The 24467-nt window shown below is 36.7% G+C and overlaps 1 protein-coding gene across 1 annotated transcript in view; it reads right to left on the reverse strand.

The window, feature by feature from the left end:
- LOC115220930 (A disintegrin and metalloproteinase with thrombospondin motifs 7-like) overlaps positions 1–23763 on the reverse strand; it is a 36932-nt gene extending 13169 nt beyond the window's left edge. The window contains exons 1-13 of the mRNA XM_029791129.2: positions 23615–23763; positions 19886–19940; positions 15489–15537; positions 10575–10824; positions 9505–9619; positions 7819–7973; positions 7602–7688; positions 6278–6378; positions 4823–4948; positions 3994–4119; positions 3317–3417; positions 1384–1463; positions 928–1032 (exon numbers count right to left, since the gene is read on the reverse strand). Coding sequence (XP_029646989.1) covers positions 928–1032; positions 1384–1463; positions 3317–3417; positions 3994–4119; positions 4823–4948; positions 6278–6378; positions 7602–7688; positions 7819–7973; positions 9505–9619; positions 10575–10824; positions 15489–15537; positions 19886–19940; positions 23615–23698 — 1434 coding nt within the window. The 5' untranslated portion in view covers positions 23699–23763. The remainder of the gene's footprint in view (positions 1–927; positions 1033–1383; positions 1464–3316; positions 3418–3993; positions 4120–4822; positions 4949–6277; positions 6379–7601; positions 7689–7818; positions 7974–9504; positions 9620–10574; positions 10825–15488; positions 15538–19885; positions 19941–23614) is intronic.
- Between the last annotated feature and the right edge of the window lie 704 nt (positions 23764–24467).

The following is a 24467-nucleotide window of genomic DNA, read 5'->3' on the forward strand; positions in this document are numbered from 1 at the left end:
GATTTTGTAAGGCAGACAAAAGTAGATTTATTAGTGGAACATTTAAATTGCGTCGCATCGAAATAAAGACAGCCTTTATCAACAAAGAACCAAACCATGCTGAATAAAATTCTTTTTAAATATATGAATTTCATTATCATAATCACAAGAAAGCCGCCGAAGACGACTTTGCTTTTCATCCTTTTGGAGTTGAGAACTGGAATTGATGTAATCGGTTTAACACCCCTCCCCCGAAATCTTGGGCCTTGTGCCTAGAGAAGAAAAGATCATTATATCCACGAGAGTAGTACATGGATGATTTCTAACTTTAGCACAAAGCTATAGATTCCTTGGGGTACTCCAGCTCATCTCCAATGCTTGTCTCATTGAACCCTGATATTTGGAATGATATCAAAATCCCTATTTCATTTTATGTTAAATTGTCAAGTTATGTGCTTACACACACACACACACACACACACACACACACACACACACACATATACACTTTATTTGTGAGTTAACAAGGCTATCATTGGTTAAATGCCGATAAAAATTTCTCAGCATTTATCAAACCTTCCACATGACACGTTGGTATTCGTGTCTCCATCATGGATGAGAATACACGAAGCTAAGCTACATTGCACGGTATTATCGGAGATAACTTATAAGATTTCTTCCATGATCTGTATATTCATTTATCCCCAAATCCCGTACAAATTCGTTTGGCTTTGTGTTTTCTCATCCAAGATAGAGACGAGTACCAATGTCCCGTGTGGCGCTTGATAACTGCTGAGAGATATTCCATCTCCCCATGTTTCAGCAGATACAATTTTTGTTTTATCCACCAGGGATCTGGCTATGACAGTTTTGCAATGCTGTACTGAAGTTTAGCAATGTTTCTTAAATACATGTTAAACAGGAATCGAGCGAAAGACCATAACTCACCATTTGTGGCCCGCAGGAAAGACCATTTGTCCCTCCCGTATCGATTCTAATTCGCCCATACTGGTTTCCTTCTTCCAAGTAGACACACGAAATTATTCCACATTTCTGAAGAGAGTATACAAATATATATATATATATATATTATATATATATATAACACAAATATATATATATATATATATAATATATATATATATATATATATATATATATATAATGTAGGATAAATTTTTTTCGAAAACAATTCTATCAATGGCCAGCATTATTATATATATATATATATTATATATATATATATATATACACATATATATATATAATAATGCTGGCCATATATATATATATACATGCATACATACGTACATAAATATATCTTAAAAAATTAAATATCAAATGAGTTAGTGGGAAAGAAATGAATAAAGTTTTTAAGATTTACATTATAGTAAATGTACTCACAAATTTCGGATATAAGTCAATATAAGAGAACCCTTTGCCGTACCGAATCCGGCAGTAATCATCCGGGGTCGTATATGTTGCTGTGGAACGAATTAAAATATGGTGTCTGTTATTTAATATGAATATCATCTACGGTTATTTAACGACTATTTCAATGTTTCTTTTAATCTCTTTGAGAATGTTTAAGCGACGTTAGCATGCGCGTTGAGTTGAGGTTATTCATTAACCCAAACCAAGTCCACGATCTACTGTCGATTCGTTTCTAGCTCACGAAAATTTCCCTTTATTTATATTGCAACTTGTCAATAATGGTATCGTTGGTTACATGTTTCTAACTCACGAATCATTGATTCACTGCATTTCTGATGGTGAGACTATAACAATGGAGTGGCTATAATTCGCTGCTTTAACTTCTTTCAAGAAGCAGGAGCACCATTTGTCGTCAACGTTTACATCCTTTGCTGTTACACATTAGCTGTATATGTATATATATGATTTAGAGAAATATATACACATATTATATACATATATTATATATTGTGAAATTCGATTTAGAATTGCTAAATTAAATTTTTCCCTGTAAGTTTGGAATTATATTCCCTATTATTATTATTATTATTATATATAGTACTTAACACATGTCGTGCAGATTAAATAGTTATATTTAACTTTGTGACTTATATCTGCATTATTTATAGATTCACGGACTCAAATGTCACGTCTGATTGCTCGGATATGGTGATGCTGAGTGGTGAGGCAACTACCACAGGTCGTAAATCGTGCTAACGATTCTGCCAGCTCGCCACCTAATTTGAGTTCAATCTTAAAAATCAGTCCGGTTGTTAGGTGTTATAACCATTAACAAAATGTTGCCAACTCTACTGAACAGGTGCTGAATAGGGGAAGGTCTAAATTTGGCACCAACAATTGGAAGTAGCTTCCCTTGCTTTCGTTAAAAATTCCAGTGAAATGCAACATTTCTATAAAAGTTATGGAATTCTATTAACAAAAGATTGTTTAGAATTAGCTAACAATGAGTTCCGCTGATGAGAGCAAAGTGAAAGTTCAGTTTTTTTGTTAAGGAATACAGCTGACTATTTGCATTAAGAGAAGTTTCTCATAGAGTTATTCTCTGTCCAGCAGATGTTGTAATACCTAGAATTGGTAAAGGCGGCGAGCTGGCAGAAACGTTAGCACGCCGGGTGAAATGCTTAGCGGTTTTTCGTCCGTCTTTACGGTCTGAGTTCAAATTCTGCCGAGGTCGACTTTGCCCCTTATCTTTTCGGGGTCGATAAATAAAGTACCAGTTGCGAACTGGGGTCGATCTAATCGACTGGCCCCTTACCCCAAAATTTTGAGCCTTGTGCCTAGAGTAGAAACGAATACCTAGAATTGGTACAACTCCTGACAGTTATCCAACTAGTGGTTCTATCAAGTGATCCCAACTGGCTAACAGGAACGAACTTCATCTATTTTCTAGTAAAATAAAAGCAATGTTACTATTTTAGAAATAAAGAACAAATAACCCCACGAAGGAACAATGATACAGCCTATCTGTAATACTGCTTATTTTGACACTAAACCTATAATACAGATATTCAGTGTGGTCGAACCAATCAAGAATCAATTGGATATATTGGTTCTTTGAGATTGGAATAAAATTTGGTTAACAAAATTATTCGTATTTTGCAGTAAATCAAGATAGGCAAGGGTTCAAACAAAGACTTTGTTGTCGATGGACTTGATGTCTGTCTTGAATTCCATGATTAAAGATACAATCACTTGTGTTACTATAAACCAGGAAATAAATCTGAGAATGATCCATTGAACGTGTAAGAGCAAGATATAGCTATCAGATAGCAAAATAGGACAAAAGAAAAATAATAAAGCAAAAAGACACACACACACACCACACACACACACACACACTTACCAGGTAGTAATCCGCTACCAAAAGTATCTACAATTGAATGAGCCTTTCCTTTGGTTTCGCTGACGGAAATATTTTCTTCTTGCATACATTTGCCTTTACCGCTGAAAGAAAAGATTTTGTAAATATTTATCCAATCTGCAAAATAGAGGATTCCCACAAATCGATATGAACTTCAAACTTGACTTATTTTTATCGATTCATTAAATTCCACCGAAGGAAGATAAAGAAGAAGAAGGGAAGCTGCTCCAACTGTGATCGTTACTCGTTACCAACGCTACCAATAATGCCATTGGTCACTACCACCAACACCACTGCCTTCACTAGTGTTGCCACAAGCACCACTACTACTACCACCACCACTGTCAATACCATCTTACACTGCTACCATCACAATCATAACCTGTCACTACCATCATTACCACCGACATCGCCGCCACCAAACGCTACACTACCATTACCACTGACACCATTGCCACCACTAATACCATTCCCCAGACTCCTGCTATAGAGAGAGAAAGTTACGTTCGTTTTCTGTAAACGAAAGTACAAATTGATAAAAATATATGTATTTAGTCATCCTAAACTTGTGATTTTAAGCGTAGACTAAACCATCACAACATTGATTCCAGAAATACTAAATGTTTGTTCGATTCTATTGTCATAATATAAAGAATTACCTTCTTAACCATCTTTCGAAGTATTTTGCTGCGCAGACGCTCCATCCGGTGTCTCTGTCGCCCATTACACCACTTCTTCCCGTATAATTTGCACAGTTGGGATGACTGTCATGAGGAATATCAATGCTGGAAGCAACAACAAATATTCTTCAAAATATTAGAAAAGTCTTTTCTTCATGTGAAGTTTTAAAAAAGTTTAAAGAATTATTACAAGATTTATTAATGTCATATCTGCACAGCTTCATAAGTCCAGTCTTCAATCATTACCAGGGACCATATTTCTCATATCACATCGACATAGAATCGGATTATTATTCTCTTGAAATACCATTTGGTTGTACTTTTGTGGGGAAGAGAGGGTATAGAGAGAGCGAAGGAGAGGAAAGGAAAGAGAGAGAAAGGTGAGAGATGAAGAGTGATAGTAAAGAGGAAGAGAGCAAGAAAGACAAGAAAAAATAGATACTGAGAAGTAGAATGTGAGGGGTGAATTGGAGCCGAGTCAAAGAATGTGGTCGAAGAATCCAGCTTGATTTGGAGACGCGAACCAATCGCCAAAACTACGAAACGTAAGGAGTATTTTTTTTTAGAAGAGTTTGTTGTTAAAGTAATGAATAAATTATTCTTAAAGTCTCAAAGAGTCATCGTTCTGAAATATCTTTCATAGTTTAAAGCCAGCGAGGGAACCTCTGAGTGGTTTTTTGATATTGTAGAAATATCAGCTAAACCTCATGTTTGGTCACAATTGAAAAGTTCCTGATCAAAGGTCTACTTGACCAGGACCTACTTTAGCTGAAACATCAAGAGTTTTGTTTTATTATGAAGTACATACCCATGAGCTATTTCATGACTTAAAGTGTCGTAGTCTCCCCACTTGATTGATTTGGAAATTGCACATCTACCGCCACCACAAATTCCTCCAGAACCTCCAAGGCCGAGCAGGTTGCTATTTTTGCTACTGAAATAATAATTATATTGGAACTTAATAAAAAAGAACACAATTTTCCAAGCAACAGCAAAGTACACACGAGATCTGATATGTTTATCAATGAAAATTAAATTTCTTATGACATGAATTTCTATCGACATCAGTTGTAAATGAGTAAAACCTACGAGTTTGTGGTTCACATTAATTCTAGAAAAACTTTCTCATACAAAGAATATGGGGAAAGTTTTGCTAAACGAAGATGACAGACATTAGATAAAAGTTATTTAAGTTTAGCAAAAACATTTACAGATGACACCTTTGGACTTGGATCATAAAGTTCGAATGCGTGAAGGCCGGACGCGAGAGGCAAAAACCTGAGAAGGGCAAATTTCAAATTAACCTAAAATCGGAACGCCGAAAGCTTGAGAGGCTGAATATTTGAAACACCGAATTTTAAAAATATTTTAGGGGAAAATATGATAATGGCATTAAAAATTTTATTTACAATTTTAAAAGGGAGTTTATTTGAGCGACATAGAATAACACGTTTGTTTGTATATGCTATGTCAGAACCTTAAGGAAAAAATAAGAAGAAAACGGTCTTAAAAATATGTATTTAACAGTTTTAAAACGGAATTTATTTGAGGAAACATATTTACTCTGTATTATGCTACCTCAAAATGGTTATTTTAAAGAGAAATATAAAGAAAAACTGGTCTCATTTTTCATATTATTTTTCCACCAAAATATTTTAAACTTCGGTGTCCTGAGCATTCGATTCTTCAAGTTTCCGTATTCTGAAATTCAGCTTTCTCATGTTCAACCCCATGATCGGTCCACAAAACCTTTTGATTCAGCACAAAGGTTTATATTTTTTAGCGAAAAACAAAGGTTAATGATTTTTGACGTTTCCTTTAAAAGGCTTTCATATTGCTTCGTTATAAAGAATTTTCGTTCAGAGTCAATAATAGAAAGAGGTATTGCGTGCGTCCGCGCGCGTGCATGAGTGTCCACGTGTCATTGTTTCTTCGTTTATGTATTTGGCACAAGACGGCCAGTAAAAACCAGTTTCGCATTAAAAGATAACTTAGCCACCCAATAAATACAGATTGATAAAATAGGTACCAAACTGAAATGTCTACCTGGATCGATCAGCAAAATCTTTGAAGGCAGTGCTCCCCCCATGATCGCAGTCCAATATGCGAAACCAATAAAAAACGTAAAACATTATAAATACTGTTGGCGTATTAAGAATATTATTTCTGAATAAAGCCGTTCATTATTTGTCGATCTACAACAACGAATCATTGCTCGATTTTTTCCACTTTTATTTAAATAAAGATTGATAATAAAACTCACTTAGTTACGATGTGTATGTGATCAAAGTTGAGTTTCCTTTTCTCAGCCCAAACACAAACACTTCGTAGAGCCTGCGCGAAACTGTTTATTTTGTACCAAGACTGAAAGTAATCAACACAACTGATAAACGTCTGTTCAATATGAAAAACAATGGACTGATTAATGGCACAAAGAAACGGGAAAGTAATTGAATTCATAATTCGGTTGTCAACAGGGAAGCTTGACACGACGTTGTCGCTGTCTTTACAATGTGATCGGAGCCGTCACTTTGATTAAGACACCTTCCATCTGATGTCTGATGTCTGTCATTAAATAATTCATAACGGAATGGGATGTTGCAGACTTGTCGTCACATGTAGACAGGGTTCGAATCCAGTGGCAAATACGACCGAGTGTACTGAAGACGCTGGTTTCAGACTTTGTGATTCATTTTCCAATGGGAAGGATTACAGTCAGTAATTGCAAGCAAAAATTAACACTTGCCAGTTATATAGTAATAGCACATTACAGTCGTGAACTGTAGTTGACCATGGTATATATTTACGGCTCGGTGGACTTAGCTAACAGGAGTTATTTATCGACGAGTGTTAATACAAGACAGCATCGATGACGGGATACGAAATATCGATCTTTCAGTCTGTTGCTAGGTTCATGCTGATCCATCTATGTCTTTGCTCTAAAGTAAATATTTCAATCTTCTGTGCTGATCTGTTCTTCATTAGTCATGAATCCTCTGGCAAAGCTTGTGGCATGTCGAATACATTAAATCGCTGAGGAGAGTAGAAAATCTAACGTTTCGAGCGTTTGTCCTTCAACAGTTGTCTGCTGAACAGGAAGTATTTGGAAGCCTTCATAACTCTACCCTCGATTATATAAACACCTACTTCATATTGTACTTATTGTTGAATGGCAAAAATATGTAAGCGATTTCTTCTCCTCGCGGTTATTGAATTTATTCAACAATCCAAGACCTTTTCTTTGTTTTTTGTTGCAGTTCCTCACCAATTTTCTCGCAATCGAGATTTTATGTTAGGTGAATCCTTTGGTTGTGTAAGAGAAACTGTCAAAATCTATCATTAGATGTCAGTTTAATCGTACAAGATTTTATTAAACTCTAGAACAGAGACGAAAACAATTCTGATAGAACTTCGCTAATTTTAACTTAATATCTATAGCATTTGTACGATTCCCAGTTTTTTTTCTAACTTAATATTTTATTTTATCAGTCATTCTGTTTTCGTCAAATTTTCTCTAAAATTATTTTTTAAAACGATATCATGTAAGAAGGTATTTTGTCAAAATACAGAATTGAATTGAGACTTACTGGATTTTCTCTAAAAATATTGATATACTTAATGATTAGCTTTATCGAATATCCCAGTTGGTTTTCTTTATTAAACTCATATTGCACCTGAAACAGAAATGCAAAAGAAATACTGAAATGGTAGATTTTTGCTTCTTTTTGTATTTCAAACAGTTTTCAATGCAGAAAGGAAATAGTGTTTAAAAATACGAAATATATTTCTAGATTATTTACTTACCGTATTCCATGCAGCCACAAGATATTGTAGTTTTTCTTTCAAAGTCTTAGAGTTCGTTTTCTCTTCCAAGTAATTGTACACAGACTGGTCAAAAAACAAAGCCAATTCTATCGTTAACTTTTCATGTGTTGTCCTCGCTTCTTCCATTTTGTTTACTTCGGTGACAAAAGAAAAATCAGCATTGGAAATCGTTTTCATATTTTGTTATTGAGCATAACATAATAGCAAAAACCCTTTATCTTCAAAGATTTCTGTAAGGAAAAAAGGTGTTGGCAGAGCTATAGGTTCTTCTCGTTTTCTTTTATCAACCGTGTTAAAGTTGACTGAAATGCTCTTTTCTCTGGACCGTTAAAGGATATATCGCTAAAACATTCTTGACCAAGTGGATGATAACTGTGAAATTTCGCAGGGAAAACAAAAAGAGTTTTCATTTGCGTTAACGTGTGTATTAATACAAAATACCATTTAAAATATATAGCGTTATGTTAAAAATATGCAAATTTCACTTGATTCTATAAAATAGATGTTGTCAATAAAACAAAAGTTTAGGTCCGTCAAGAAATAAGGTTCGTCAGAAAGAAAAACGTGCTTATCATTTTAAACTTTTGCGGAAACGATGTCTGTTCTGCAGAAGCCTGTTACTTATTTGGAGAACGAAAGTGAAAGAATCGAGCTCTTAAAACAATTTTAATTATATACTTAAGTTCTTTTAAAATGTATTATCTATGTTACTGGAAGAACTTTGAGGCCGCTGCTACCCGGACAAACACTCTAGATTACATTAAAAGGAGAGATTTCCAGTTCATTGACAAAAACTCACACTATAACATACGCAAACCTCTAACGCACAGTTGCAAGCTCCCCCGCTAGCTTTTTATCGCTACTATGACTTTCTTTGCCCCCCAGTACTAACTAGTGACATATCGACTCCACTCAAACCATCCAACACATTCGGTTTAACCATTTGGCTCTTGATTGCCCTTTGTGGCGTCTACTCTGTGGGAAGCATTCGGACAAGGCATCATATCTTTGGATATCTCCCTACAACAAGAATCGGCGGGTCTAGCAGAGGCTTTGAGCACTGTCCTTTCTTACTCTCATAAATTTATACGAAAATATTTCAGAACGAATTCATCTCCGTTCATTGTCTCATGTCTTATTTCTATCTCTGGTTGGTGTTTGAATCAAAATTTTATTTCCTTCAGTGTTCCACTTCTTTTAGCCACTATTTCAATGTTTTGTTGGTCAATGGGTGAGCTCATTCGGCCTGAAATAACAGGTGACTAAATATTCAAAGCCTACCATAACGTCTTTAACGTTGGTAAAACTACCGAATAAAATAAACTTGAATTTAATGGAAAAGGTTGTGGGTCGCGGCGCCAAATCGTTCTCCCGCCAATCTGCGTACCTTGGCTCGGAGCTACACAACAATGATATGAGCAGCAACAATCACCATCAGAAGCGAGAGTAATAACAATAGGTAGACCCTTAGCTTAGTCAATGAGATTTCACTAGGCTATTGAACCTATATGCAGGAAATATAAAAAATATATTCAATCGTGTAATGGATCACAAGCTGAGACAAATTTCACGCGTTACAACGAACCGAGATCAATTTATTTTACAAAGTGTAAGTTATTGCTGCTGAGCTTTCTTTCCCAAAAGTTATGTGAAATATTAATTTACCTTGTTGCATAAGGTTACTGGATGCCCGTCTTGCAATCAAATAAATGTTTTCAGCACAGGTTGAACGAGGAGCAATTATTTGATAGTCGCTGCCATTGGTAACAATTGTTCCGTGCTGGAAAAAGTGAATATTAATAAATTGTGTTAAAATCAGGGACAGCTTCATGTCGAAGTTCTACAGATATTCTAAGATGTTTAAGGCATGATGGAGTGGAACAGAAAATTTGTGACATCATCATTGGATTTTATGAGATATAAGGGTAATATATATATAGGAGCACTCCGTCGGTTACGACGATGAGGGTCCCAGCTGATACGATCAACGGAACAGCGTGCTCGTGGAATTAACATGCAAGTGGCTGAGCATTCCACAGACACGTGTACCCTTAACGTAGTTCTCGAGGAGATTCAGCGTGACACAGTGTGTGACAAGGCTGGCTCTTTGAAATACAGGTACAACAGAAACAGGAAGAAAGAGTGAGAGAAAGTTGTGGTGAAAGAGTACAGCAGGGTTCACCACCACCCCCTGCAGGAGCCTTGTGAAGCTTTAGGTGTTTTCGCTCAATAAACACTCACAATGCCCGGTCTGGGGATCGAAACCGCGATCCTACGACCGCGAGTCCGCTGCCCTAACCACTGGGCCATTGCGCCTCCACATAAGGGTAATAAAATATGTTAAATCGAGAAAGTAATTCTGTCTTATGGCGCAATGAACAACAACAATAATTTTATTAGTGTTGAAGGAATAATCAAAAGCGTCATTCTCACCACCACCACTTCACTGCGAAATCCTTTCTAAAAACCTCATCTAAATCAGCTTTTAACTCCCTTCCGCTAGTTATTGTTTTCTCTAGGTATTTTCTTACTCTTTAAGTTTACAAATTCTTTAGCATGCAACTTATATTAAATTATTGTTTTATTCTGTAGGTTTAAACAGATTTTTCTGTTATTTGGGCGGTTTCGAATTTGAATGTGGATAAAATTTCACCGGCGGACTCAGGGTTCCTTACCCATGTATGAAAGACTTCACTGAAAGTAGAATAAAAAATATCAACAAACTCAATACTTACTAAACCGTTACAATAAGAGAGTGACACCATTCCTCTTCCAAACTGAGGTTTTCCAGATAAGAAACATTCTGGTTCGAATCGAATATTCTCTTCATGTTCATTATTTTTATCGCTGACGACAACTTTAGCAGAAGGATGAATAACAGATTGTGGTGGCCACAAATCTAACAATAAACTAAACTGTGATGTATGTATGGCCAGAAATTTAGTCGAGCTGTTCACAGAAATTTGGTTTGAAGCAGAATTGTATCTGAAAAGAAATCGAAAGTAATCATAATTGCCAGGTATATTGCAAGTATAACTGACTCATAACAATGACATTTTCCGACCAGTGTCTTCATCTTGTCTGTAGAAGAAGTAGCAGTGAGGGCGCGTGGCTTAGTGGTTAGGGCATTCGGCTCATGATCGTAAGGTTGTGAGTTCGATTCCCGGCGACGCGTTGTGTCCTTGAGCAAGACACTTTATTTCACGTTGCTCCAGTCCACTCAGCTGGCAAAAATGAGTTGTACTTGTATTTCAAAGGGTCAGCCTTGTCTCTCTCTGTGTCACGCTGATTATCCCCGAGAACTACGTTAAGGGTACACGTATCTGTGGAATGCTCAGCCATTTGCACGTTAATTTCACGAGCAAGCTGTTCCGTTGAAAGTATCAGCTGGGACCCTCGTCGTCGTAACCGGCGGAGTCTTTTAAAAGATAAAGTAGCTTATAATTATGGTCAGGCATTTCACTCACAACAGCTGAGTTTATCTGCCACTAATTAGTTTTAGTTGTTGGTGCTGTTTTTGTCGTGAATTGTGGTTAGGCAGAATTGTTAGCACGCCGGGCGAAATGCTGAGCGGTATTTCGTCTGCCGTTACGTTCTGAGTTCAAATTCCGCCGAGGTCGACTTTCCCTTTCATCCTTTCGGGGTCGATGAAATAAGTACCAGTTATGCACTGGGGATCTATGTGATCGACTAGTTCCCCCACCCAAATTTCAAGCTTTGTGCCTTTAGTAGAAAGGGTTATTATTATTATTATTATTATTATTATTATTATTATTATTATTATTGTTGTTGTTATTGTTGTTATTATTATTATTATTATTGTTATTGTTATTATTATTATTATTATTATTATTATTATTATTGTTGTTGTTGTTGTTATTATTATTATTATTATTATTATTATTATTATTATTGTTATTATTATTATTATTATTATTATTATTATTATTATTATGATTAAGGCGACGAGCTGGCAGAAGCGTCAGCATGCTTAGCGATATTTCGCCCATCGCTATGCTCCGAGTTCAAATTCCGCCGAGGTCGGAATTAAGTACCAGTGAAACACTGGGGTTGATATAATCGACTAGCCCACCCCACCTCACCCCAAATTATTATTATTATTATTATTATTATTATTATTATTATTATTGGTGGTAGTAGTAGTAGTAGTAGTAGTAGTAGTAGTATGCCATGTTTCGGCAAGATACCATTTCGAATCGACCGCTAATTTTGTTTGTACTATTTGAAAAGTCCACGTTAATAAATTAATATTCTGTGTTGTTGATAAACTGACCAAGATCCTGACAAACTATTCAGTAACGGTTTGGTTTTTTTGCATTTTGGAACGGAATTTGTTAAATATCTTTTTTTTTTCTAGACCCTAACCATTAAAAACAAAAAGAACTCAAAACATGGTGTGGGGACGAGTAGCGGGCTAGATCACAGGATGGACTTTAATGCCTGCCTGGACGCCCTACTGCGAACCTATTGCGACTTTGGGCAACGAAGGCCACGTGTTGCAAAAAATCGGTAACAGCTACGGAAACACTGAATGGCTAACTGCACAAGAGGCGGATTGCCTGGTTTCAATGATTTAGCCAATGAATTTTACGTTTACAGGTTAGACTTATTTGCCGATTTCGTAGCAGATATCTACTGCAACGGAAGAATCCAAAGTTCTGTATGGTCCGTGCCGTCCAAAAAACGTCCCGGGGCTCTAGACAGACGGATCGGTTAAATTGTTTAGGGTCGGGCTTCATGCAGATTTCCAAATGAAGATCTGGGACGAGATGATCCGTAATCGCTTTTGTAATGCATTTAGAACTTGCTCATTAAATGTGTATTTCTTTTAATTTAGGTATTAATTAACTGTCATATATCGGAGTAAATGCTTCTACGTTTTATTCGTATATCATGTTTTATCGTGTTATGTATGACGACCACCTGTTCTTTAGACAAAACGTTTAGCTGACATAACAATGGTTTGATGAGATGAAAACTATTAGTAACTGATGAGGTAAATACTTAAAGGAACTTTTTTTTTACTGGTTTGGGGGAAACGGCCATACCCAAGTTCCTCGAAAGCTTTTCAAACTCTTGAAATCGATGAAGTTTTAAAGTTCCTTTTAAACAGTTGCAAGTTAAAATCTGCCGGAGAAGCGTGGGCATTGGGGAAATTCCTGGTGGCCGATTTTCTAATAAAGAAAGACTTGAGTAGTTTTTGGTGATGGACTCAGAATGGTTAAAAAGAAGAGAAGAGTAATTCAGGTGTGCTTGGATAGATATGGTACCAAACTAGGCATCTCCAAGGAGGAGATCACTGTAAAAGTGGGAGAAAGGATAGAAAGAAAAGACATCTCCGTATGTCAGAAATTGGTGTGCGTTAGTAAGTGACTCCATTTTCTGGTCGCGAAGAAGAGGACAAATCTTTGCTGAATTTGTGCAAATGCCTTCATCAAGAGAGATTCCCGATGTTTGTGTGGGTAAACAATTGTAGCAACCATAAAATTCCTAGTGGTAAGCTGCTAATGTTTAAGGAACACGAGATGCTTTTCTTGATACATGTAGTGGCTGTATTTGTGCTGTTGAAGGAGACAAGATTAACATAACTCCATGTGAGAATGTTTTCAAAGTTCCTGTCTACAGTGTCAGAGTTTATTTTACGTAAGATGTCAAGGATGAATGTGGAAGTTTAAGGAGGAGTAAAAAGTATCATTATCTCTATAGGAGTGGCTATTGTTTAGGATGACAGTAAATGTTCACAGCTGTGTAGGAAGATGGATTTATAGAGAATGGCGCAAGAAAGCTGTCAAATCGCATTGGTGCGACCTAACAAGAAGCTACTACTCCAAGAATAAGAGACGGTTGGAACTCATTGGCAAGCAGCTATGCTTGGAAGTCTGCATGACAGGCACAGTGAAATACTTTCCGGATATCAAGCACAATGATGTTGTTTTCCTTAAATTTCTTGATCGCGCGGGTCCACTGGTAATGTTATTGGCGGTTAGGCCTCCTGTAGAATTGGCTTTACGAAGTGTGCACTGGTAATAGTCAAGGATGGAGAGAGATTCAAAGAGGGGCAAGTTAATTGGTGTCTCGTCACCTTTTGGAAGAAAGTGGCACGGTAGGGTGATTAGCAGGGTGAGAGGGATTAAGCTTTTAGAATTCGAGTACGCTAAACTAAAGGAAAGGATAGAGACTGGAAGAGTTATGTGGATAGAAAGGCTAGTTCTTGGATACAATGTTTGGGAGTGATGGAGAGGATAATGTCAGGACAGATACATTCGTTGGCTGATTGGAGACCCTTTCGCACATGGCATATATATGCACGCAACGGTGAGATTCGTGGAATGGAAAGGGATGGGTTTTTCTTTTAGATCTACCTGATGCATGCAGTATGTACTTGAGTGCAAAGGGGGAAGTAAATATGGCTGCTTTGAGAATAAGGCCAACAACGCTGCCGTTATTGAAAAGTGGAGGGAAGGATAATTCCGCAAAGTTGGCAGAAATCCTTGAGTTTTGGCTTTGGAGATGGGATTGCTGGCGGACAGTGCAATGTACGTGAGACATTTTTCATGTTTGGGGATGATAATCTTGTAGAAGTTGTAATACCAAGTAAAAATTCCTTAAGTTGTTGGGTGTTGGGTTACAGACGTTGTAGGTCCTGCTCTTCCCATAAGCTGTCGCTATGAACGAACCCCTGAGTGAATCTTGTCACACAATTTACTGACGAAGTAAAAATTTAAAGAATTTAGAAATATTAGTGGATGACATGGTAAATATGGAAGGAATAAAACTTATATATTTCCTTTCCTGATAATTATTAGCAGCTACAGTTTAGTCAGAATGTCGATGTTTTTGTAGAAGTCTACACAAACATTCTTCGTTTGCGTTGACGAAAGAATAATTCGTTAGTTTTATTCCTTTTAATATATTTTCTCACACTCCAAAGAGAAATTATATTACGTTCGATTCGTCACTAATAATCAAAGACCAATAATTGTCATCTTTCAGCCTGTTTTTGACAGTTCTGTTCACTTTGGTCCGAAATCCGAGATTTTTAGAGACTTGGAAAATATATCGGTATTCTCTCTCGGGGAAAATAATAAACGAAAGAAATTTGACATCAAACTACAAATTCGGCCCACAGAGAACCTTCCGTTAAACTAACTTTATTTTTTAAATATTTAACAAGTCTATTTATTTCTTTAAAATAGTAATAATAATTCAGAAACACCATTTCTACGAAAAGCAATATTATTTAATGACTATTATTATTTTTTTCATGCAATCTGGGAAACAACTCCAAACATGGTTTTGTATTATGACCGCATCAGTGAATCATAGCCTTCACCACATTTATCGAAGAAGTAGCAAAAAGAAAAAGAAACAATTCGTAAAATTGTTTAAAGGGTAAATGATTTTATGATGTGAACGATTTCCTCTGTTTGGTAAAGCAATAATGAACTGTGAGATCACCCGTATAACTCAGGGAGCATTAAAGACTAACTGAGGGAAGTAGTGCGATAAAGGTATATTATTGTGAATGAAAGAAGTATAAAGCGTTTCCAAACTAATCACTATTAGTTTTTAGACATGAAAAGTGACAAATCAGAGATGAAGTAAAAACACGAAACAACATTACTTACGGATCAGAGTCGCTGGAAACAGTGGCCAGGAAAAATTCTGTGAAATTATCTTTTAAAATAAAATTTTAAAATAATGTTATAGGTACGTTGATGCGAACAGGAAAATAAAACTCAAAATATGAGTATATGTATATTTTTAGAAATATTTAGCAGAAGTAACAGAGTGACTCAAGGTCCGAGAGTTTCGTGCGTTGGCACTTATCAATGTAGTTGTAGGTCGAGAAGGAAATATATTTATCACCAACTATATAAACTTACAGGTCTTCGATCTGCAACTAGTTTGGTAAGTGCCAACGCACGAAACTCTCGGACCTCGAGTCACTCAGTAACTTTTGCTAAATATTAATGAAAAAAATAATATCATATTAATTTGAGATAAGTAATGGTGGAAGCACTCCGTCGGTTACGACGATGAGGGTTCCGGTTGATCCGAATCAACGGAACAGCCTGTTCGTGAAATTAACGTGTAAGTGGCTGAGCACTCCACAGACACGTGCACCCTTAACGTAGTTCTCGGGGATATTCAGCGTGACACAGAGAGTGACAAGGCCGGCCCCTTGAAATACAGGTACAACAGAAACAGGAAGTAAGAGTGAGAGAAAGTTGTGGTGAAAGAGTACAGCAGGGATCACCACCATCCCCTGCCGGAGCCTCGTGGAGCTTTTAGGTGATTTCGCTCAATAAACACTTACAACGCCCGGTCTGGGAATAGAAACTGCGATCCTATGACCGCGAGTCCGCTGCCCTAACCACTGGGCCATTGCGCCTCCACTGAGATAAGTAATACAGATCCCATTACTATTTATTCAGTTTGTAAATTGGTCGAGTTCTTGAGGAAGGAAACGAGAATAAGACAAGGCTGAGGTTGTTTCAAAGTCACAGATTTCAAAGTTAAAGCGCGCAGGTATCGTTGTTGGCTAAAATTTATTTAAATACTAGCATTATCGCCCGGCGTTGCTTGGGTTTGTAAGGGAAATAACTACATAAGCATTTTTAGAGAGTTATAGCCAAAAAATAGCAAAAAAATGCATTAAAATGGAAAAAAAATTATGGTAAATTTTTTTTTAAATCGTTGACTCATCGTAGACATTTTTAGAGAGTTACTTCCCTTATATAATAGCGAAAAAATGCATTAAAATGGAAAAAAATGATGTTAAATTTTTTTTTAAATCGTAGACGCGCGCTAATACCCAGAAGGGCTCGATATGAATCACGACTATAAGATACCCGGTTTTGGTTAAACTGCACCGCAAAATGTGGGAGTAGTTAGGAATCTAAATCGTAGGAGACAGACACACAATTTCTCTTTTATATATAAAGATTTCATAAGGAAATGAGATGTAAAATCAACTCCTAAAGAATCCGAATTAAAAAAAAAAAAAACGGAAGGATGCAAACGAAGAACCTCAAAGCATTTCATTCAACGTTCTATTGTTTCTGTCAAAGAAATATTGAATTCTTTTCGCTGATTATCAGTGTGCCTGGGACAGTCTTGATGTATGTCTGAATATATTGACGATGATATTGTACATCTTGGGTACTGATGAAGTTGACACATGTACAGGATATTGAAAGACTTGGCGTATGTACGGGATACTGATAGAAGAGTTGGCGTTACTTATATTTAAACATGTAACATATAAAAAGAAGACAGCAGAGAATAGAAAACAGGCATTGTTGTGTTGTTAAGATTTTCTGTAAACCCTTCCTCTACGGGACCATAGCAATCCATGTTTAAAATGCTCTTATATTAAGGTTTTCAGATATTCTATTATATATATATATATATATATATATATATATATAAAACTCAACTTGTGTGTCTGTGTGTGTATCTTTGTGTGTGTCTGTGTGTTTAACTTCCCGGCACATCTCCTCCTAGCCAACAAATCGTAGAACCACCGGCGGTAATAAAAGATGTGGAAGAAGAGGTGGACATTTTGCAAGCTACCGTAAAAAATGAAGGTCGGCGAGGTAAAACGATAGAGATGAGTGTACAAGCAGAGGAGGGTACACTAGAAAGAATGACCGACAACATAATCTTGGGAAATATAGTAATGAGAGTGTGGGTGGAGGTCAGAGCACCAAGATGTTATAAGTGTGGCCTGAGGGGCCACATAAGAGCCTACTGCCCTCCCCCACAAGAAGAAACTGTAAACCAGGAAAAGGAGGAGGTGGAGCAGGAAAAAGTTGAGGAGGAAGAAACGGAGGAGGAGAAGGAAGCCCAGACGAAATGGGAGGATGTAAGGAAAAAAAGAAAAAGAAAGAAATCGAACTATGTCGAACCCCAACCCACCCCAACACCACCCGCACCCTCTGAGCCCCAGCCTTCCCCTGCAAACAGTGATCCCACCCACTCCCCGCCTACAAGAAAACCAAAAAATAACGCAGACACACAAAGTAAACAAGATCCCAAGTCCCATATTTTATGTTTTGTGAAAAGGGAAGACACTGAGAATTCGAAAAGAATCTTAAATACTTTTTCATGGTATGAGAGAGAAGATGGGAGTTATACGGTGGTGCCAGGGGAACTAATGGATACAATTATGGCGTTGTGTGTAAGAGAGGGTGTAAAAGTGATTAAGGTGGAATTTTCGGATGAGAGGATAAAAGAGTATGAAAGGAAGGCTGAGAGAATGATAAGGAAAGATGGGCTTTTGATAGGAGATGATAAATGACGATGGGTTGTGAAGGACAGGTAAGTGGTGCTGGCGAATGGGGCCGTCAGCATCGCTTTCATATTATCATTCTCAAAAATTTTCATCCTACATACTTTTAATTTGTAATGTTCCGTGTCCCCAATGTCTTGTGGTGTCCCCTCTGTGTCACCCCTAGTGGGTAATAAAGAAATAAAAATTCGGCAAAAAAATGAATTTTCGGGATGTAGCCTGGAGGGTTTTTTCGTATTAATCGTTTGGATTTTGTGAACACATACCAATTATCTCTCTATATAAATCTATATATATAAAGCTGAAGTTGTCTGTGTATGGCAGGTTTGGTAGCCTTCAACTAACACTATCTCCTCCGAGACCCTGCGGCGCAAGTTGACCAAAATTGAGAGTATGATAGAAGTTTTGCTCTTCCTTCCGTAGAAGAAAAAATTCAAATCGGACCACATTAACACCAAAAATTATTTATATCAAAAAGGTGCTCTTTTTCTATGAAAATCCCTATTTTTTACGATTTTTTGACTGCTGTGTCGCCACTTTTCGGTGTATTTCAACCAGAAAAATGTTCACTTAAAGAGAATAACAAGCTACATAATGCAAAATTTTTACTTTTCAAAAATTCCAATTCTAAAGCAACGCCGGGTGATACTGCTAGTATATATATATATATATATATATATATATATATAAATCACAGTATGTATGTGTATAATAACTAATGCATGCATGTCCACAATTCTCAACCTATTTTCACCAAACTTTACGCACACATTACTTATGTCCCAAGGATGGCCATGCACTAAACATTTACCTTTACCTATTCTGAGTTACTTGAAAGGTGATGCTTCCTTCCCTCTCTTCTGTTTGTCGATACCTTTGTTTATCTACCAATGCGTTGTTTCATTTTAAGGATGCTTATTTACTCATCCATTGTGATATTTCGACTGTTGTCCATTGTTTCAAATACGTTTTAGCATTGTGGTTCTAGTCTTTTTTAAACAATCATATATGATTCGTCCCGAAGAATCAGCCTTTAAATAAGAGTTTTGCTTCCACTAACGAAAGCTAATCGTATCTTTCAGAAAGCTCCATACCAATTAAAATTTATGCAGCATTCACTGTTACTCTATGCGCAGGCTATGTGGGAAGGCAGAATAAAGAGGCTTTTGTTAGCTTATCTCCCCGAAAAAATAGCTCCCTTTGCTGTTGAAAAAAATAAACTCGCAGAGGGGAAGTTTCAAAGTCTTCCTTCAATTTCATTACACCATTTATGTGGCTGTTTCTGACAAGAAATTTTGCTTTTATGTAAAACAACTATATTTTGTAGTCATTATCCGTAATCTACTCCCCAAACACTTCAGTAGCTCTACTTTGCATCGCTTGCAAACTTAAATGTTCTATGATCATCAAAGGGCAACAACCTCCACAATAACCAGCCTTCAATTCGATTTTCCGTTCCTGGGTAAATCGGAAACATAGATTGCCGTGCTACTCATAAACCTTCATCACCAAAGCAACTTAAACCGTCCAAAGAATGAGTGCGTTTGCTAGTTAGGAATAAATTTGTTTTATCATTAATTAATTCATTATTGAGCTATTAACGTTTTGCAAACAGACGTACAGAACGTAATGTTAAGAAGAACTAAACGTTTATTTTCATGATATGGGTTTAGAAGCTGCAATGAATTATAATTAATAATTTTTATGAAAATAAAACTTTTTACTTACCTGATTTCAATGTTTCAATGCCATTGAAATACCAGAAGCCTTTGTTGAACAATTCCTAGAGATAGAAGTTAAATAACAGCATAAGCAATGTCAAAAACGGAATTTCACGATTGACAATATACGTATGACATATCCGTGAGGAACTGGAGCAAGATTATATCATAATAATTAAATGCAATCAATGGAATGTGAGGAAATTCATAAAATACAATCAGATGGTGTGATCTATCCGTCATAAGTCAATTTGTATGATAAACAAAAGTATTAAAAGTTCAAAGATATTCGTAATTCCTAGCACTGCTATCTTTACTGCAAATTTCTCTGTCGATTTTGCTATTTATTTTCTTAGCGGTTTACACACAAATATTCAGTTACTAGCAGTATCGCCCGGCGTTGCTCGGGTTTGTAAGGGAAATAACTATAAAGCATTTTTAGAGAGTTATAGCCAAAAAATGGAAAAAAAATGATGGTAAATTTTTTTTTAGTTAAAAAGGTCGAGTTGCGTCCCCTAGACAGTCTGTGGTTTGTGTTTCTGATTCTCGACCCCATGTCGAATTTATCGATTTTTTTCAGAACTGGGGAAACTTTTCTAAATTTTCGCTGCGTTAGTTTTGAATTATGACATTGGGCTATGTGTGTGTCAAGTTTCATCAGAATCGGTTGAAAGCCGTGGTCAGGGTGAGGGTACAACCTAACAGACACACAGAAACACACACAGACAAACTGCCGTTTATATATAGAGAGATTTAACACTAATTGGCGGCTTCATCAAACAACTGCTGCTTCTGTGGCAGTTGTTGTTCTGTGTTGGACATGTTTTACTTCGGCTCATAAAACAACAGATGTTTTTTTTTTTATTTTTTGGTTTGTTTTAACTTAACATTTCGTCAAATGAGGGTCTTATTTTCACTATGTGAAGAAAGGGACTCTGAATGATGGTCGTTAGAAGTACCTTTCTTGCAACAATTTCTCCATGTCGTAAATTTTAATATTAAAAAATATGGCGACATTAGAACACACGACTGCTACGCAGTATGAAATAAAAATAAATGCCATGACAAGGTCATTGAATAGCGGCGATTCCTCTTAACTCAACTCAAACATCAACAACAACAAATAAGTCTGAACTCACAGAGAGATAAAACTATGATGGTTCTCCCAATAATGTGGAAATCCCCAACGCAAGAGCCAATAGGAGTTTCCTAAATGACTTGCCAAAAAAATGTCACAAAATTTCATGGAGACCGAGTCACCTGACCTCCAGGATCATGTCTATAATGACCAGATTAGAGAATTAGTTGAGAGGAAATAGTTAAGAGGTAATCGTCACCAACCGGTAGGGATTATCCCTGAAAAGTATTATTAGATTAAAGTTGATAAAATTTAGTAAAGAAATAAAGAGAGAGCTAGATAGTAACCTTGAAGAGTGTCTTAAGAAAGGTATTGGAGCTGACGCTGACGGTGAGATTGGCCCTTGACCATTTCTTCAACGCTAAACACGAAGGCTACGTGGACAGTGCTTGGGTGCGTGCTCTAAGCAATGAGGGAACGAAAGCGGTTTGATAGATCCAGGTGGCTGAGCCGCAACCTAGGAACAAATCCACAATTCTATATTTGATGTATCTCGAGGGATGCGTGCTAATCGATTCCAGATTGATATGTGCGGCTTTTCAGTGGTACTTCGCTCAACTCTTCGGGATAGGAGTGGGAGAGAGATACTGGGTGGATTTTACTGCCTACTTCGACGTCCTGCCGCGGCTCTCGTTAAGGGATTCGAAGTTCTGCGAAAGGTTAGCAACCTAGGAAATACGCGAAGCGATGGCTGGTTGCAGGAGAGAGAAGTCGCCAGGGCTGGATGGCCTACCCTGCGGGATTTATCTTTGTATGCTCTAAGATTGTTCGGGTGTCGCTTGGTAGATGTCTACTGCAGGAGACAGCAGAACAGTAGAATTTCCTACTTCTACGAAAAGAGCTGTAATGATGCTGGTGAGAAAATATCCTAACAAATAGGATGATTTTTAACAACTTCTGGACCCTAACTCTACTAAATGCAGAGTTGAGGATTTTGACCAAGCTGTACGCAAAGAGGTTAGCGCTTGTCGCCAATACACTGGTAGGTGAGACACGGGCTCAAATCCACTGACAAAGATCAAAGACATTGCATTCAACTTTTAAAATAAACGACATTATCTCATGTGGTAATCTTTGATTTAAGTTTTTTTTTCTTGTTCATGCTATTGTTTTTGTTGTTGTTATTGTTGTTGCTTAGGAGTTGGCAGGTTGACAACAGTGACTGTTGCATTGATTTTGCTGTTGATGGTGATTGTGTCGATGTTAGTGTTAGATAGTGGTGGTAGTGAAGAACGATTTATAGATAGCTAGAGAGATAGAGCGAGAGATAGAGCGAGAGAGAGAGATTGAGAGAGAAAGAAAGAGAGAGAGAGAGAGAGAGAGAGAGAGAGAGAGAGAGAGAGAGAGAGAGAGAGAGAGAGAGAGATGGTGCATGGTCTCATGGCTGGGATGCTGCAACCAGGATTGCGAAATCGTGGTATCAATTCTTGGGCCGCGTTGTGTGTTGTGTCATCGAAATTCCGTAACTTGAGGTAGCCGTAATGCGCGGAAGTATGCATAATTAATAGCAAAAAAAAATAATAATAATAATACTAATAATAATAATAATAATAAACACTCAGTTGATTTTCTATTCGGTGTCTCCAGGCATAAACTTTACCTTCATTAAACATTTAATCTTTTTGAAAAAAATTAAAATTAGCAACATAAGATAAACGTCTTGATTCTTTCTAATCGAGTCAGCGTCTATAACTTTTTTAGGGGTCCCTGTGGTTAGTCAGAGACTGTGAAGGGATTATCCTCAAACTGAGGAACTGGCTAAATACTTGTAACAAAGGGTCTCCACTAAATACCCCTTTGGACCTGTTATGTTGTTAAGCGTCAGATTAAGGCTCCCGCCCATTAACAGAAGCAGTTCGTCCGTAATCTATCACGGAGTTTTCTGTCACCAAATCTTGCTTCCGAGGTTTTGTTCGGTCCGCGGCAATGGTGGAAAACATTTATTCAGAGTGCTACATGGCAAGATCGAATTCTCACCGCGGAGTTGCGAAGTGAACTTTTTAATTACTCAGCCACACATGCGTCCATGTTACTAGGAGATGGCTATTAATTATTACTAAGATAATTTGCTATACTTTATCATAGCTGTTGGTATCTTATTTTCATTTTCGTTCCTGAAAATGAAAAGCCGTAGTAATTTACTTTCCTATTATTTGAAATGCGACAAAGTAACAAAACTGAAGAAAATACTTCGATCTCATAGCATCTTCTTGTTTTCTGAAAATATTTCTCATTTCTGAAAATTCTCATTACTCAAAACATTTGAAATCTTCAGTATGATTCTAGTAATTCTCAAACTGTATTTTGTCTTCATTAACCAATTCTAAAATGAAATATCCCAGTATCTGTTGCCCTTCTTAAAATCCTGAAAGTCACTTTGAACACACAAATAGGTCACATAAAAATATCGACCTGCCTCCCACATTATTGACATGCTTTATACATATCAGTTTTTCCCTCATTTTATCAATAACAGAAGGGTGAAGATCGATTTCCACTTCTTCAAAATATGACATGAGTTTTATTTCCATCTTCTTCAAACAACTTAGATCTAATATAATGTTAACACTCTAGAAGGAAAATAATTTCACTACTTACTCGCGTTGCAAAGTTACCAGTGGCTAGACTCATTAAAATCACCACGTAGAAAACGTTTTTCTCTGAAATTCTGAGACCAGTCATGGTTGAAGGTGAAACATATTTCGTAATTTTGTCAATCGGAACAAACTTTATATAATAAATAAATAAATAAATAAATAAATAAATAAATGATTGTTCCCTGATGGATCTAATACAAGAAGATTTATGATCGAGTTGTTATTCAAAAGAAATGTCTTGAATAAATTATTGTGAGCACGTTGATACAAACGTGCAACGGGGTTTTTCAGTGGAAATTCAATTCAGTTTCAATAGGTAAGTAGAGGTAAATAGAAGAATATCTTCGAAGCACTTCAGTTGAACATCTGATGGATTAGAAGGGAATGGTAATTGTTTGAAGTTTTTATTAGTTTATCAGTGAATTCGTGTCAAGTATATACTCATGCACGTGCATAAATGTGTGCAGCACAGACAACCAGGCAGACAGACAGATATATGAGTGTGTGTGTGTAGAGAGAGAGAGAGAGAGAGAGAGAGAGAAAGAGAGAGAGAGAAAGAGAGAGAGGGGGCAGACAGAGAGAGAGAAAATAGATAGATAGATAAATTATGCAATAGCATAAATCAAATTTTGTTTGTTTTCTGCTTTCTCCGTTTTAGACAAGATTATCTTACATAAAAGATTAAGATTTGGGAACTATTTTTAGAGAACCGTTGCTAAGATCTCTAAACCCACCCGGAAAAGATAAAGACAACTAAATAAATATAAAGCCATAAATTTAGGGACATTCAATGAAAGAAGTATTCACTCAAGTTGACAATATTTTATATTGCAACAGGGATTTCAAAGACGATT

The sequence above is a fragment of the Octopus sinensis genome, linkage group LG17 (assembly GCF_006345805.1).
Source record: "Octopus sinensis linkage group LG17, ASM634580v1, whole genome shotgun sequence".
Lineage (NCBI taxonomy): Eukaryota > Metazoa > Mollusca > Cephalopoda > Octopoda > Octopodidae > Octopus > Octopus sinensis.